We start from the raw sequence: 15,625 nt of genomic DNA on the forward strand, positions 1-15,625 counted from the left end.
GAGACAGAGAGACAGTTGCAGCACTGCTTCACCACTTGCAAACCTTCCTCCTGTGAGGTGGGAAGTTGGGGCTTGAACCTGGGTCCTTGCACATTGTAACACGTGCTCAACCAGGTGCACCACCACTCAGTCCCCTACTTGCATTTTTTTTCTTCTGGAATTTTCTTTTTTCTGGTCATCTCCAGGGCTTCACTCCTCTGGAGTAACTTTTTCAGATGGAAAGAGAGAGCAGATAGAGAAGATCTTGATCACAGCACTTAAGCTTCCTTCATTGTGATGGGATCTGGGCTGGTAACTGTTCAAGTTAATTACTTTCCTGACTTCTTTCTGCAATTTTAAAATACTTTTGGGTAATGTGGCTTTTTATAATAAGTAGTGGATTTATTTGTTTTTAAATGCATTAACAAGGCATTTAAATACTTTTTTTTTTTTTTTTGGTGCCTCTGTGGCTATTGCTGGGGTTCTGTGTCTGCACTACGAATCCACTGCTCCTGGAGACTATTTTGTCCCTCGTGTTGCCCTTGTTGTTTATCATTATTATTATTGCTATTGTTGTTGGCTAGAACAGAAAGAAATCTAGAAAGGAGGGGAATACAGAGAGGGGGAGAGAAAAACACCTGCAGACCCGCTTCACCACTTGTGAATTGACCCCCCTACAGGTCAAGGGCTTGAACTGGGATCCTTGTTGTTTGCACCATGTACACTTAACCCATTGTGCTACTGCCTCACCCCAAATACATTACTTTTAATAAATAACTTTTAAATTATCAACAATCACTATAACTTTTGAAAGTTTCAAGTGTACAGTTTTAAGTAAGAGTATGCTCCCCCCAAAATTTACACTGTAAGGAAGAGGAGCATGTCACTGAATTCAAAACACTTAATAGAGTCATTTGCAGTGTGCTGAGATTAAAGCTCTATTACCTTCTCTCTGGGAAAATGTCTGATTTAATCGGTCACCAGCTTTTCCTTGGTTATCTGCCATTTACCGTAGGAGGAGGACATCAGGTGCCAGAAGGGATTGTGAATGTTAGCCATATGTGAGGTAATGTCTATCAGTTGATAGTCATGGGTATGATTCAATATTGAAATAGGCATAGGGCCAGGCAGTGGTGCACATGGTTAAGAACACACACATTATAGTGCCCTAGTAAGTACCTGGGTTCAAGCCCCTGTTCACCACTTGCAGGAGGAAAGCTTCATGAGTGGTCAAGCAGGGTTGTGTCTTTCTGTCTCTTTCCTTATCACCCCCTTACTCTCTATTCTGCTCCTACCCAATGATAATAAAGAAAAGCAAATAAAAAATATTGGCAAAAAAAGATTGAAATGGAGAATTTTATGTGATTCTTTTGAAATACAGGCTCTTGAGTTGTGGAGGGAATTGGTATCGACCATTAAATAGTTATGCCAGTCTGCTCGACAAATACTGGACCAAAATTCACCTGGATAACATGGATAAGACCGAACTGAATGAGGTATGTGGTTACTAGAAAGATATTTTACCTCTTAGGGTTCCTGCTTTGCCAATTGTCAGATTCAGGTTGGAGCTGAGCTCCCTACCACACTGGGGGAAAGCTTTGGGGTACTGTGTTCTTTCTCTCATTCTATCTGAAAAAGTCAATCCATAGCAATGAAGCCTTAGTGATGATGAAAACAGGAAGAAAAAAAAAAGAGCCTTTGTTTTTTTCAGCCAGGGTTTCCATTAGGAGTCCACACCTACATGATTCTACCACTCCAATGTAACATTTTATTTTTTTAAAGAGAGAGAGGGATGGAGAGGGAGAGACTGCATACCACTTCTCCACTACTCATGATGCTTTATCTGTCCAGGTGCTCCCATGTGGAAGCCAGGGGCTTGAACCTGGGTCCTCATGGTAAATGTGTGTTCTACTATGTGAACTATTTCCCACCCACCCCTCTTTTGGGTGACTTTTATTAGAATTAAGGAAAACTATTACATTAAACTACAAAGATGCTCACCAACCTAATTTAATCACATGCTGATGTTTTATTATGTTAAATTCATCTAGTAAATTTTATTTTTTAAACTTTTTAAAATTTTATTTATTTATTTATTTATTCCCTTTTATTGCCCTTGTTTTATTGTTGTAGTTAATATTGCTATTGTCGTTGTTGAATAGGACAGAAGAATTAGAGAGAGGAGGGGAAGACAGAGAAGGGGAGAGAAAGATAGACACCTGCAGACCAGCTTCACTGCCTCTGAAGTGACTCCCCTGCAGGTGGGGAGCCAGGGGCTCGAACCGGGATCCTTATGCCAATCCTTGTGCTTTGTGCCACCTGTGCTTAACCCACTGCGCTACCGCCTTACTCTCGTAAACTTTATTAATACTTTGAAAGCAAGCCCTATTGACATTTTGCCCCTAAATATGTATTTGTAAAAATTTTAAGTGCTATTTGGTGGCTCACCGATTGGAAGGACCTGTGTTCAATCACCTGGACCTTACCTCTATGTGGGAAGCTTCATGGCAATCTTATAGGCATCTCTCTCTCTCTCTCTTTTTTCTTTTCCTCTGGATCTCTGGCTCTTACCTTCTAGCAAAGGAAATATGCCTACTGAGAGCAGGGGTGGTACAAGCTTTGAGCCCTGGCAATAAACCTGATGTAAGGGGAGCAAAAAAGGATCATCTCCATATATAACCACAATGACATTATTATGTTCATAAAAAATGAACAGTAAGGGGCAAGGTGATGGTGCACCTGATTAAGTACATATAGTAAGTACTAAGTGCAAGGATCTAAAGATCTGGGTTTGAGCCTCTGGCTCCACACCTGGAGGGGGGAAGCTTCACAAGTAGCTAAGCGGGTCTGCTGGTGTCTCACTTTCTCTCCCCCTATTTGCCTTCCCCACCTCTCAATTTCTCTCTGACCAATAAAATGGAAAAAATGGCCACCAGGAGCAGTGGATGCCTAGTGCCAGCATCAAGCCTCAGTGATAACCCTGGAGGCAAAAACAAACAAACAAAAAGACAAAAAAAAAAAAAAAAAAAAGGAACAGTAATACCTCAGTACCAAGATAAGACAACCTTCTCAAAATTTAAAACTTTATTATTTTTATTTCCTATTTATTTATTTGTTTATTTTTACCAGAGCACTGTTTAGCTCTGGCTTATGATGGTGTGGGAGATTGAACTTGGGACTTTGGAGCCACAGGCATGAGAGTCTGCATTATGCTATCTACCCCTGCAAAATTTTTAGTTTTTCAAATAAGTCCGTCATTTCCCTACCCTTCCCTTCCCTCCCCTCCCCTCCCCTCCCCTCCCCTCCCCTCCCCCTCTCCTTCCCCCTCCCCTCCCCTTCCCCCTCCCCTCCCTCCCCCTCCCCTCCCCTCCCCTCCCCTCCCCTTCCTCCCCTCATTTCCTTTCTTCCCAGTTCAGTGCTTGGCTCTGGCTGGTGGTGTTGGGGATTGAACCCCTTTGATGCTTCAGGCACAGAAGCCTTTCGCATAACCATTATGCTATCTCCCCAGCCCCAAAAGGTTTATTTTATTGAGAGAGCAAGAAAAACTTCTCAGTAGTGGTCAGCTCTTGCATATTGTAGCATGGGGGACTTCAAGCTTGCAAGTCATGCTCTCTAATATTGAATTGTTTCCCTGGTCACATTCCATTTTTTTTTTTTTTTTTACCTCCAGGGTTATTGCTGGGCCTCAGTGCCTGCACCATGAACCCACTGCTCCTGGAGGCCATTTTCCCCCATTTTCGTGCTCTTGTTGTTGTAGCCTTGTTCTGTTTATTATTATTGTTGTTGATGTTGCCTGCAGGTGGGATCTGGGGCCTAGAATTGGGATCCTTAACGCTGGTCTTTGTGCTTTATGTCACCTGCGCTTAACCCACTGTGTTCCCCCCCAAGTCCCTTATTTTATTTTTACCACAGTACTGCTCAGCTCTGCCTTACAGTGGTGAAGGGGATTGAACCTGGGATCTTGGAGCCTCAGGCAGGAAAGGCTCTTTGTATAACAATTATCAACCTAACTCTACTTTTTTAAAATAATTTTTTTGTCTATTTATTTGATAGAGGCAGTAAGAAATTGAAAGAAGGGGGAGAGATAGAGAGAGAGAGAGAGACAGACACCTGCAGCACTGTTTCACCGCTCCTGAAGCTTTCAGGGGACCAGGGGCTTGAACCTGGGTCCTAGCACACTGTCGTGTGTGCTCAACTGGGTGAGCCACCACTCGCCCCACCCCCCCCAACTGTACTTTTTTTAACCAGAGCACTAATCAGCTCTAGTTTATGGTGGTGCAGGGGATTGGACCTGGGACTTTGAGTGCCAGACTTGCATTCTTTGGATCTTGCGTTCAGTTTTGTTCCCTGTATTTATAAATAAATCTTAAGAAATTGCTATGCCTGCTGAAAAGCTCCCTTCCTTCCTTCCTCCCTTCCTCCCTCCCTCCCTCCCTCCCTCTCTCTCTTTTCTCTCCCTTTTCTTTCTCTCTCTCTTTCTTTACTTTTTTTTTACCTTCTAGGTTCTTCAGAGCAGATACCCAAGCTTACAGACAGCAACGAATCACCTACTTGACATCTATATCCAGCTTACTGGCGAGAAACATCATTCTCATATTGATTACTCTGTTGGATGTGAACATACACCTGAGAATGTTCTGGAAGCCAAAAGAGAAAACAAAGGACTAAATCTTGAGGGAAGAGAATTGTCTCTAAGGTACTAGAATAAAATTTTGGGGGGGTTGACAGTATATAATTTTACATTACACATTGCTGAATGAAACTCAGAGCCCCTCACACATGTCAATATGTATTCTCTACTTTTTTTGCTTCTTGACTTGATTCGTTTACAGATACCTGTAGCCAGGAGTAGCTCAGCAGGTAGACGATACCTTGCCCTGTGTGGCCCTGCAGTAGATCCTCAGGACCACATGGTAACATCATCAACAGCACTAATTAGGGTGAATTTCATAGATGATGGAGTGGTGCCTAGTGTAGCTATCTTTCTTTCTCCCCCCTCCCCACCCTTTGGTGGTCTTGCACATATGCAAGACTCTTGATTCATTTTCCTATATCCCATCATTATAGAATAAAAATAGAATGTTTTCCCTCAAAAGTTCTTCTAGCTAGAACTAAATGGTTTTGAAGCACCTTGTTTTGAAATTACAGTTTTGAGCTCTCTCTTGGTGTCAAGTCTCTATGAAACCTATACTCACTGGGTGTCTTCTAAAAATTAATGTAATTTCGGGGGTCGGGCGGTGGCGCAGTGGGTTAAGCGCTGGTGGCGCAAAGCGCAGGGACCGGCGTAAGGATCCCGGTTCGAGCCCCCGGCTCCCCACCTGCAGGGGAGTCACTTCACAGGCGGTGAAGCGGGTCTGCAGGTGTCTATCTTTCTCTCCCCCTCTCTCTGTCTTCCCCTCCTCTCTCCATTTCTCTCTGTCCTATCCAACAACAAAGCAACGTCAACAATGGCAATAATAATCGCAACGAGGCTGCAACAACTAGGGCAACAAAAAAAAAAGGGAAAAATGACCTCCAGGAGCGGTGGATTCATGGTGCAGGCACGGAGCCCAGCAATAACCCTGGAGGAAAAAAAAAAATTAATGTAATTTCAACTTAAAAATAACTTTTGGGAGTCGGGCTGTAGCGCAGCGGGTTAAGCGCAGGTGGCGCAAAGCACAAGGACCGGCATAAGGATTCCGGTTCGAGCCCCGGCTCCCCACCTGCAGGGAAGTCACTTCACAGGCGGTGAAGCAGGTCTGCAGGTGTCTGTCTTTCTCTCCTCCTCTCTGTCTTCCCCTCCTCTCTCCATTTCTCTCTGTCCTATCCAACAATGACGACAACAACAATAATAATAACTACAACAATAAACAACAAGGGCAACAAAAGGGAATAAATAAAATAAAATAAAAAAAGAAATGCAGGATCTTGGGTTCCATCCCAGATCCACATTAAAAAAAAAAAAAACCTTTTGGGAGGCCTGGGGCTTGACTCAAGTATTGTGTACATGCCATTGTTATGTGAGGTCCTGGACTAGATCCCTAGTGCTTCCTGGAGCTACATGGATGGTAGAGTGGTTCTTTGGTTTCTCTTCCTCTGGAATTAAGGATACTGCTCATTAATAGCAAGCAGGTATGAGGCTCCAAGTATGTTTCTCCAGGCTTGCTTCAAAAAATACTGGAAAAGACATTTTTTTAAATTGTGTTTACCCTACTGTGGAGTCATTTCCCTAGTCCCTTAAAAGTACTGATAAAGGCAAACATAGTGATAGTTACATAACTATTTCAGTGGTTGTTCTTTTGTGACATTGGATTTCTTTATGCTGAGAAGTAAATCAGGGTCTCACTTTTTTTTTTTAACCAAAGCACTGCTTAGCGTTGGGTTTGTGGTGGTGTGGATGTTTGAACCTGGGACTTTGGAGCCTCAGGCATGAGAGTTTCTTTGTATAACCATTATGCTGTCTATTCCCACTCATTCTCCCACATTGTGTTTACACTGAAACAACTCAGAGGCCTTCAAAAAATTCTTTATTCTCTTTTGTTGCCCTTGTTTTATTGTAGTAGTTATTATTGATGTCAGTGTTGGATAGGACAGAGAGAAATGGAGAGAGGAAGGGAAGACAAGGGGAGAGAAAGATAGACACCTGCAGACCTGCTTCACCGCCTGTGAAGTGACTCTCCTGCAGGTGGGGAGCCAGGAGCTTGAACTGGGATCCTTACATTGGAACTTGCTTTGCGCCACCTGTGCTTAACCCGCTACCACCTGACTCCCTCTGAGGCCATTTTAAAAACATTTTTTATAAGATTTATTTGGGCTGGAGAGTTATAACAGCTTTGCAAAAGACTCTTGTGCTTGAGGTTCTAAGATCCCATGTTTAATCCCCAGCAGTGCTCTGACCATTTCCTCTGTATCATTAAAAATAAATAAATAGAATTTAAAAATTAATTTAAAAATATTTATTTGGGCCATTGAAATAACTCACTTGGATAGTGTGCTGTTTTGCCATGTGTACTACAGCGTCAGTGTTTCAGTGCTATGGCCTCCTATACTCTGCTTGTTTCTGTCATAAAGAATGAAAGAAAAGTTTATTTAATGAGAGCAAGAGAGAACCAGTATGGTCTGGGAGGTGGCACAGTGGCTAGAGTATTTGTCTTTTCCCACCAGGGTTATCACTAAGAATTGCACGGTGCCTGCATATCTCTGCCACTCCTTCTAACCAATTTCTCTTTTCTTTTTCCCTGCTCCATTGCTCATGAATCTTCCCCCATAGAAATAGTGACTGGAGTCCTGGGTCTGTGAGAATCATAAAGGGTGTACTCTACTGGGTGTGCCATCACCTGGCCCCACCCTGGTGCTTTTCGTGGCTTTGGTCTAAAGTCTTATTTATTTATTTTTTATTTTTTTAAGGGATCTACTGAATTGGTGTAATAGGATTGCCCATAGCTTTGACAGTCTGTCTTCATCAGCATCATTAATTATTTTTCAAGAGGTAAGATAGTCTTCTGCCTGCTTTTTCTGTGCTTCGAAAGACTCTTGATTTCCATTATTACTTCTGTCTCTTAACTGCTATCAGTTTTGTGTCTGTAGTTTATTACATATACAAAGTTAAAACTGTACTAGAATGACCAGAAAGCTGATTAGACATAACAAGTGTTCTGTGGTTTTATGAAATAAGTTACTGCTTATTTCAAGAGAACTATAGTTTTAAAATAAAGTAAAATAAATGCTATTGAAATTAGAAACAAAATGAAAACTCCTTGATGGTAGTAAAGTGGTGTTGTAAAATTAAAAGTATTTAGATTTTATTACCAGAGCACTGGTCAGCTCTGGTTTATGTTGGTCCAGGAGATTAAACCTAGGAGTTTGAAGCCTTGGACATGAAAATCATTTTGCTGTCTCCGCCCCGCTACTCCCCCCCCCCCCCCCCCCCCCCGTAGTGCTCAGTTCTGGCTTGTGATGATGATGGTGGTGTCATATTGGTGGTGGTAGGGAATTGAACCTAGCTAGGACTTTGGAATCTCAGGTATGAAAATCTTACAGAATAATTATGCTATCTCCTTTGCCCAATCTTTATTTCCTCTGGTTGCCTCAGCAGGATTATATTTATTTGTAGTATTTTATTTTTATTTTTAATTAATTTATTTTCCCTTTTGTTGCTCTTGTTTTTTATTGTTGTTGTAGTTATTATTGTTATTGATGTCATTTTTAGATAGGACAGAGAGAAATGGAGAGAGGAGGGGAAGATAGGGGGAGAGAAAGATAGACACCTGCAGACCTGCTTCACCACCTGTGAAGTGACTTTCCTGCAGGTGGGGAGCCAGGGGCTCAAATTCGGATCATTAAGCCGGTTCTTGCGCTTCGTGCCACGTGTACTTAACTCACTGCGCTACTGCCCAACTCCCGGTATTTCATTTTTTATTTATTGCCTAGAGATAGAGAAATTGAGAAGGGAGGGAGAGGGACATAGGAAGAGAAACACCTGCAGCAGTACTGTTTCACCACTCTTAAAAGCTTCCTCCTACAACTGGGGACTAGTGGTTTGAACCTGGGTCCTTGCGTATTGTAATATATCCTTTCAACTTAGTATGCCAACCCTGTTTCTTTAAAAGATTTTTCAAATATTTTATTGGGGAGAATTAATAGTTTAGAGTCAATATAGTTGTTAATACATGTGTAAAATTTCTCAATTTTCTGGAAAAAACAAAGGAAAACACTTAACCCAGCCTTAGTCCTCCTTCATTATGATAGCACCAGGACCTGAAAACTCCCCTACCCACCTGCGCTACAGTCCTTTACGTTGGTGCCTCCCTATTTAAAAAAAAACCTTATTATTATTATTATTGTTATTTCTTTATTGGATAGAGACAGCTAGAAATCAAGAGGGAAGGGAATGATAGGGAGAGAGACACCTGTAACAATGCTTCACCACTTGCAAAGATTTTCCCCTGCATGTGGGACTGGGGTTCTTGGTCCTTGTGCATTGTAACCTGTATTTAACCCAGTGGATCACCACCGGCCCCAATTTCTTTTTTTAAACCAATGACATACATTTCATACACACACACACACACACACACACACACACACACACACACACACACACACACACACACACACACACCCCAGGATCCTTCCTCGGTCCTTGCACTTAATCTGTTGCACTACCACCCGACTCCCCAGAGTTATATTTTTATAATCAGATATGTGTTTATGCTAATACACCTACCAGCAAAGCCCCCCCCCTTACTGTTTGCTTTAATTTAGGACATGTAAAACAAATTCCACTCATTTATTTAGTATTTTGATAGTAAGTTTATCACAATTATTTGTGTCTTTCTTTTATGCCAAAATCAGTGAAGTTTAGGTAGGTGGTGGCTTATTTGTACTCTTCCTTATCTTATGGAAATGATTTTGCTGGATTTCATGTTATTTTCTCTCAATCAGTCAATTTTATTTGGTTATTTTAATAGGCTCTGGACTGTTTCACAGCAATGCTTTCTAAACACACAAGCAAACTGAAAATGGCAGAAGTGATAGGAAGCAAATTGAACATTTCTAAGAAAAAGGTATGTAGTACTATTTTTTTACTACCTTGTTGATATGCTGGGATGTTTAGCTTGCTTGTTGGTCTGGCTTTCTAATAGCTTTTATACTATTATCTTCTTTCTCAGAGTTAGTAAAGTTTTCCATGTGCCTCAACGGGTCCCTCCGTAAACGCCATCCTCCCCCAGCATGCTTAGCTCTGGCTTATGGTGATACAGGGACTTGAAACTAGGCCTTTGAGATCAGTTTGCATAACCGTTATGCTATCTCCTCTACCCCCAACAAGCTATTTCTTTTTTTTTTCCTCTTTTTTTTTATTGGGGAATTAATGTTTTACATTCAACAGTAAGTACAAGAGTTTGTACATGCATGACATTCCCCAGTTTCCCAAATAACAATACAACTCCCACTAGGTCCTCTGAAACCTTCTCAGACCTGTATTCTCTCCACCCACCCACCCACCCCAAAATCTTTTACTTTGGTGCAATACGTCAATTCCAGTTCAGGTTCTACTTGTGTTTTCTTTTCTTTTCTTTTTTTTTTTTTTTTGACTTCCAGATACTTTATTGCTGTTTATATTATTTTTTTAAATTTCTTTATTGGGGAAATAATGTTTTACATTCAACAGTAAATACAATAGTTTATACATGCATAACACTCCCCAGTTTCCCATTTAACAATACAACCCCCACTATGTCATTTATCATCCTTCATGGACCTGTATTCTCCCCACCCACCCACCCCAGAGTCTTTTACTTTGTCTTTTACTTTGGTGCGATATGCCAATTCCATTTCAGGTTCTACTTGTGTTTTCGTTTCTGATCTTTTTTTTTTTTCAACTTTGGCCTGAGAGTGAGATCATCCCATATTCATCCTTCTGTTTCTGACTTATTTCACTCAACATGATTTTTTCAAGGTCCATCCAAGATCGGCTGAAAACGGTGAAGTCACCATTTTTTACAGCTGAGTAGTATTCCATTGTGTATATAGACCACAACCTGCTCAGCCACTCATCTGTTGTTGGACACCTGGGTTGCTTCCAGGTTTTGGCTATTACAAATTGTGCTGCCAAGAACATATGTGTACACAGATCTTTTTGGATGGATGTGTTGGGTTCCTTAGGATATATCCCCAGGAGGGGAATAGCAGGGTCATAGGGTAGGTCCATTTCTAGGCTTCTGAGAGTTCTCCAGACTGTTCTCCACAGAGGTTGGACCAATTGACATTCCCACCAGCAGTGCAGGAGGGTTCCTTTGACCCCACAGCCTCTCCAGCATTTGCTGCTGTTACCTTTTCTGATGTATGACATTCTCACAGGAGTGCAGTGGTATCTCATTGTTGTCTTGATTTGCATTTCTCTGACAGAGACTTGGAGCATTTTTTCATGTGTTTCTCGGCCTTTTGGATCTCTTCTGTGGTGACTATTCTGTCCATGTCCTCCCCCCATTTTTGGATGGGGTTATTTGTTGTCTTGTTGAGTTTGGCAAGCTCTTTATATATGTTGGTTATTAAACTCTTGTCTGATGTATGGCATGTAAAGATCTTCTCCCATTCTGTGAGGGGTCTCTTGGTTTGGGTAGTGGTTTCTTTTACTGTGAAGAAGCTTTTTAATTTGATGTAGTCCCATAGGTTTATACTTGCCTTAGTCTTCCTTGTAATTGGATTCGTTTCATTGAAAATGTCTTTAAAATTTATGCGGAAAAAAGTTCTGCCAGTATTTTCCTCTAAGTATCTGATAGTTTGTGTTCTAACATCCAAGTCCTTGATCCACTTGGAATTTACTTTTGTATTTGGTGAAATACAGTGATTCAGTTTCATTCTTCTGCATGTTTCAACCCACTGTTTCCAACACCGTTTGTTGAAGAGACTCTGCTTTTCCCATGTAATAGTCTGGGCCCCTTTGTCAAAGATTAGATGTCCATAGGTATGGGGCCTCATTTCTGGGCTCTCAATTCTATTCCACTGGTCAGTGTGTCTGTTCATGTTCCAGTACCAAGCAGTTTTGATGACAATGGCCCTATAATACAGTTTGAGATCTGGGAGTGTGATGCCTCCGGTTCTGTTCTTTTTTCTCAAGATTGTTTTGGCAATTCTAGGTCTTTTCTGGTTCCAGATAAACATTTGTAGTATTTGTTCTATTCTCCTAAAAAATGTGCTTGGGATCTTGATGGGGATAGCATTAAATTTGTAGATGGCTCTGGGTAATATATTCATTTTGATGATGTTAATTCTACCAACCCATGAACATGGAATATCTTTCCACTTCTTTGTGTCTTTTTCAATTTCTTTGAGTAGTGACTCATAATTTTCAGTATACAAGTCTTTCACTTCTTTGGTTAGGTTTACTCCTAGATATTTTATTTTTTTTGTTACTATAGAAAAAGGAACTGAATCTGGATTTCAATTTCTTCTATCTTAGTGTTTGCATAGAGGAATGCCACTGACTTTTGAATGTTAATTTTATAGCCTGACACATTACTGTATTGCCTGATGATTTCCAAAAGCTTCTTGCTGGAGTCCTTAGGTTTTTCCATGTATACTATCATGTCATCTGCAAATAAGGAGAGTTTGACTTCTTCTCTTCCAATCTGTATGCCTTTAATTCCTTGCTCCTGCCTGAATGCTATGGCAAGAACTTCCAACACTATGTTGAATAGTAATGGTGATAGTGGGCATCCCTGTCTAGTACCTGATTTGAGTGGAAATGCTTCCAGTTTTTCACCATTGAGTATGATGTTGGCTGTAGGTTTGCTATATATAGATTCCACTATCTTCAGGAATTTTCCATCTATTCCCATTTTTTGTAGTGTTTTGATCATAAAGGGATGTTGTATTTTGTCAAAGGCTTTCTCTGCATCTATTGATATGACCATGTGGTTTTTGTTCTTGCTTTTGTTGATGTGGTGGATCACATTGATTGACTTACGTATATTAAACCAGCCTTGCATGCCTGGGATAAACCCCACTTGGTCATGATGAACAATCTTTTTGATATACTGCTGTATCCGGTTGGCTAGAATTTTGTTCAATATTTTCGCATCTATGTTCATCAGAGATATTGGTCTGTAGTTTTCTTTTTTGGTTGTGTCCCTGTCTGCTTTTGGTATCAGGGTGATGTTGGCTTCATAGAAGCTGGCAGGGAGTATTCCAGTGTCTTCAATCTTCTGGAAGACTTTTAAAAGTAGAGGTATTAGTTCTTCTTGGAAGGTTTTGTAGAATTCATTTGTAAAACCATATGGTCCAGGACTTTTATTTTTGGGAAGATTTTTGATAACTGTTTCAATTTCATTAGCTGTGATGGGCCTGTTCATGTTATCCACTTCCTCTTGACTTAGTTTTGGAAGTTGGTTGGTATCTAGGAAATCATCCATTTCTTCCAGGTTCTCTAGCTTGGTGGCATATAGTTGTTCATAGAAGCCTCGCATGATATGTTGAATTTCTGCGGTGTCTGTTGTGATATCTCCTCTTTCATTTACTATCCAATTTATTTGGGTCTTCTCCCTTTTTTGTTTTGTGAGTCTGGCTAAAGGTTTGTCGATTTTGTTTACTCTTTCGAAGAACCAACATTTACTTCCGTTGATCTTTTGTATGGTTTTCCTATTCTCAATGTTATTTATTTCTGCCCTAACTTTAGTGATTTCTGTCCTTCTGGTTGCTTTAGGATTACTTTGTTGTTCTTCTTCTAGGTCTTTAAGATGTGCAATCAGGCTGTTTATTTGTGCCTTTTCTTGTTTCCTAATGTGTGCTTGTATAGCTATGAACTTCCCTCTTAGGACTGCTTTAGCTGTGTCCCAAATATTGTGATAGCTTGTGTCTTCATTTTCATTGAACTCTCGAAACATTTTGATTTCTTCCTTGATTTCCTCTTTGACCCAGAAGTTGTTAAGAAGTGTACTGTTGAGCTTCCACATTTTGGGACTGTTACTAATCTTTTGTTGATTGTTAAGTGTTGTTTTCGACGGGTTATGTTGTTTTCGCCGGGCTGGCTTCACGGGTGGGTAACAGACGACCAGGGACTCATGGTTGAGCTGTAGGCAGTATCTCTTTATTCATGCAGGACGCAGCACAATCTAAGACGAGCTAAGTTAAACTCAAAGTACAGTATTCTAAAACTCACAATGCTGTCTTTATATATACTTCCCAAGTAGGGTGGAAACAGGATGTGACATAGAGAGGGTGGAGAGAAAAGTGACTGGTGAAAATCAGGGTGTGGCAGAGATAATCTAGTGGTTATGCAAAGAGACTTTCACAGCCCCTCAGCTATGCCACAGAGGTATAGGTCTTCTCCTGAGTTTCCTGGTTAGATCTCTGTCCCCTGGTGTCCCTCCCTGTTGCTGCTCCAGATTCTGAGGGCAGTAGCATTGGAGACTCAGAGTTGCACTTGGTGAGTCTCTGGGGAGTCCTTTCCTCCCTTCAGCTGTCCCCTTGTTGTGGAGCAGACTGGAGGTGGTGTCTCCATTGATAAACTGTTGAACTGTTAGCAGCCACTTAATCTCTCCTTAGGCCTCTCTCTCCTCTCTTTCACCAGCCACATGTGTTTGTACTCACGGGTGATTTACTGGGTTCCTGTGGTCATTCTAGTCCTGTTTTGTTTTGGTCTGGGTGGTCTCCTTTGTTATTCCTAGTTGATCCGGGAGAGGAGAGGAGAGGAGAGAAAGCAATCTGCTGCTCGTAGCTCCACCTCCGGAACAGGAAGTCGAAAGTCTTTTTGTATAACCATTATGTTATTTTTTGGTCCAAGTACAGTCTCTTATCATCCCATGAAAGGGGTCAGGACACTATATCCTCTACTTACTTGTCATTTCCTTTACATTTTTAAACTCATGTCTTAATTACATTTATTCTTAATATTTGAATCAGCATATTACTGCATAGGTTGTAGATTCACGACTGAATCTGCCTTTGCCATTGTATGCACAATTGCCCCCCCCCATCTTTAGTGTATTCAAATATTTGGAAAGAATAACATCAGTAAACACTTATATACTTGTTATGCTTATTCATTGCTGACACTGTTAATAGTATTTTGGTAGTCTTGTACATCAAAATGTACTTTGAAAAAAAAGTGCTTTGAGCTATCTTGGTGGCTAGAAAAATGACTATCCTGGGGGCTAGGTGGTGTTACACCTGTTGAGCACACAAGTTACAATGCACAAGGTCCTGAGTTCAAGCCCCTGTCCCCACCTGCAAGGGGGAAAGCTTTGCGAGTGGTGAAGCAATTTTGCAGGTGTCTCTGTTTCTCTCCCTCTATATCTCCCCCTCTCCTCTTGATTTTTGGCTGTTTCTATCCAATAAGTAAATAAAGATAATTTTTTAAAAAATTTAAAAAAATCCAAGTTCAATCTCCAGCACCACCAGAACTAAGCAGTGCTCTGGTCTCTTTCTCCTGGTATCTTTCCCTCTGTATCTACTCTTTATCACTAAAATAAATTAAATTAAAAAAAAAAAATGACTGTCCTCTCTGGAATCATTCTTTCTGCATTGCCACATAAATGACGACTATAAAAAAAGAAGCCTTTTTAACGTAAGTAGTAGAAGGGGCCCCTCATGGCACACCTGTTTAAGAGCTCACATCACAGTGCGTAAGGACCCGGTTTCAAGCCCCTGGTCTCCACCTGCAGGGGAACACTTCATGAGTGGTGAAGCAGGGCTGCAGGTGTTTCTCTGTCTCTTTCCCTCTCTATTTCCCCCCTCCCCTCTCAATTTCTCTCTGTCTCTAGTCAATAATAAATAAATATAAATTATTAGATGTGTTTCCTCAGTCTTCTGAAATTGTTTGGATGGGTTTAGCTGCAGTTAGCAGAACACCCTTCTAAAAGACATAAATCACCCATTTTGAAAGTGAGGATTGCTTTTTAAGGGCTCATTAGAGGAACCCACGAGTGTCTGGTAGGAAATGCGTGAAGAATATCTAGAGTCTTACCCATGTAAATCTTTCTTCTTCCCTAGGCTGAATTCTTCTGTCAACTTTATAAACCAGAAATTGTGATCAACGAGCTAGATGTAGAAGTGGGTCGAGTGCATCTTCTACGGAAACAAAGCGAGGCTGTTCTTTTACAGAGGTGCATGGGATTATACACTAGCCAGTGAACTATGAGTTGTTGGGGACTTGATAGAAAGTGCT

At 41.0% G+C, this 15,625-nt stretch overlaps 2 protein-coding genes across 2 annotated transcripts in view; one reads left to right on the forward strand and one right to left on the reverse strand.

Moving 5' to 3' along the window:
- Positions 1-14,076, reverse strand: part of CASP8AP2 (caspase 8 associated protein 2) — a 142,780-nt gene extending 128,704 nt beyond the window's left edge. The window contains exon 1 of the mRNA XM_060205486.1: positions 14,050-14,076. The gene's annotated coding sequence lies outside the window, so the exon portion shown is untranslated. The remainder of the gene's footprint in view (positions 1-14,049) is intronic.
- Positions 1-15,625, forward strand: part of MDN1 (midasin AAA ATPase 1) — a 151,166-nt gene that overhangs the window by 24,545 nt on the left and 110,996 nt on the right. Inside the window, exons 9-13 of the mRNA XM_060205395.1 lie at positions 1,361-1,475; positions 4,482-4,675; positions 7,366-7,447; positions 9,429-9,524; positions 15,451-15,563. Of these exons, the coding sequence (XP_060061378.1) occupies positions 1,361-1,475; positions 4,482-4,675; positions 7,366-7,447; positions 9,429-9,524; positions 15,451-15,563 (600 nt within the window). The remainder of the gene's footprint in view (positions 1-1,360; positions 1,476-4,481; positions 4,676-7,365; positions 7,448-9,428; positions 9,525-15,450; positions 15,564-15,625) is intronic.

This window comes from Erinaceus europaeus, chromosome 13 (assembly GCF_950295315.1).
Source record: "Erinaceus europaeus chromosome 13, mEriEur2.1, whole genome shotgun sequence".
Taxonomy (NCBI): Eukaryota; Metazoa; Chordata; class Mammalia; order Eulipotyphla; family Erinaceidae; genus Erinaceus; species Erinaceus europaeus.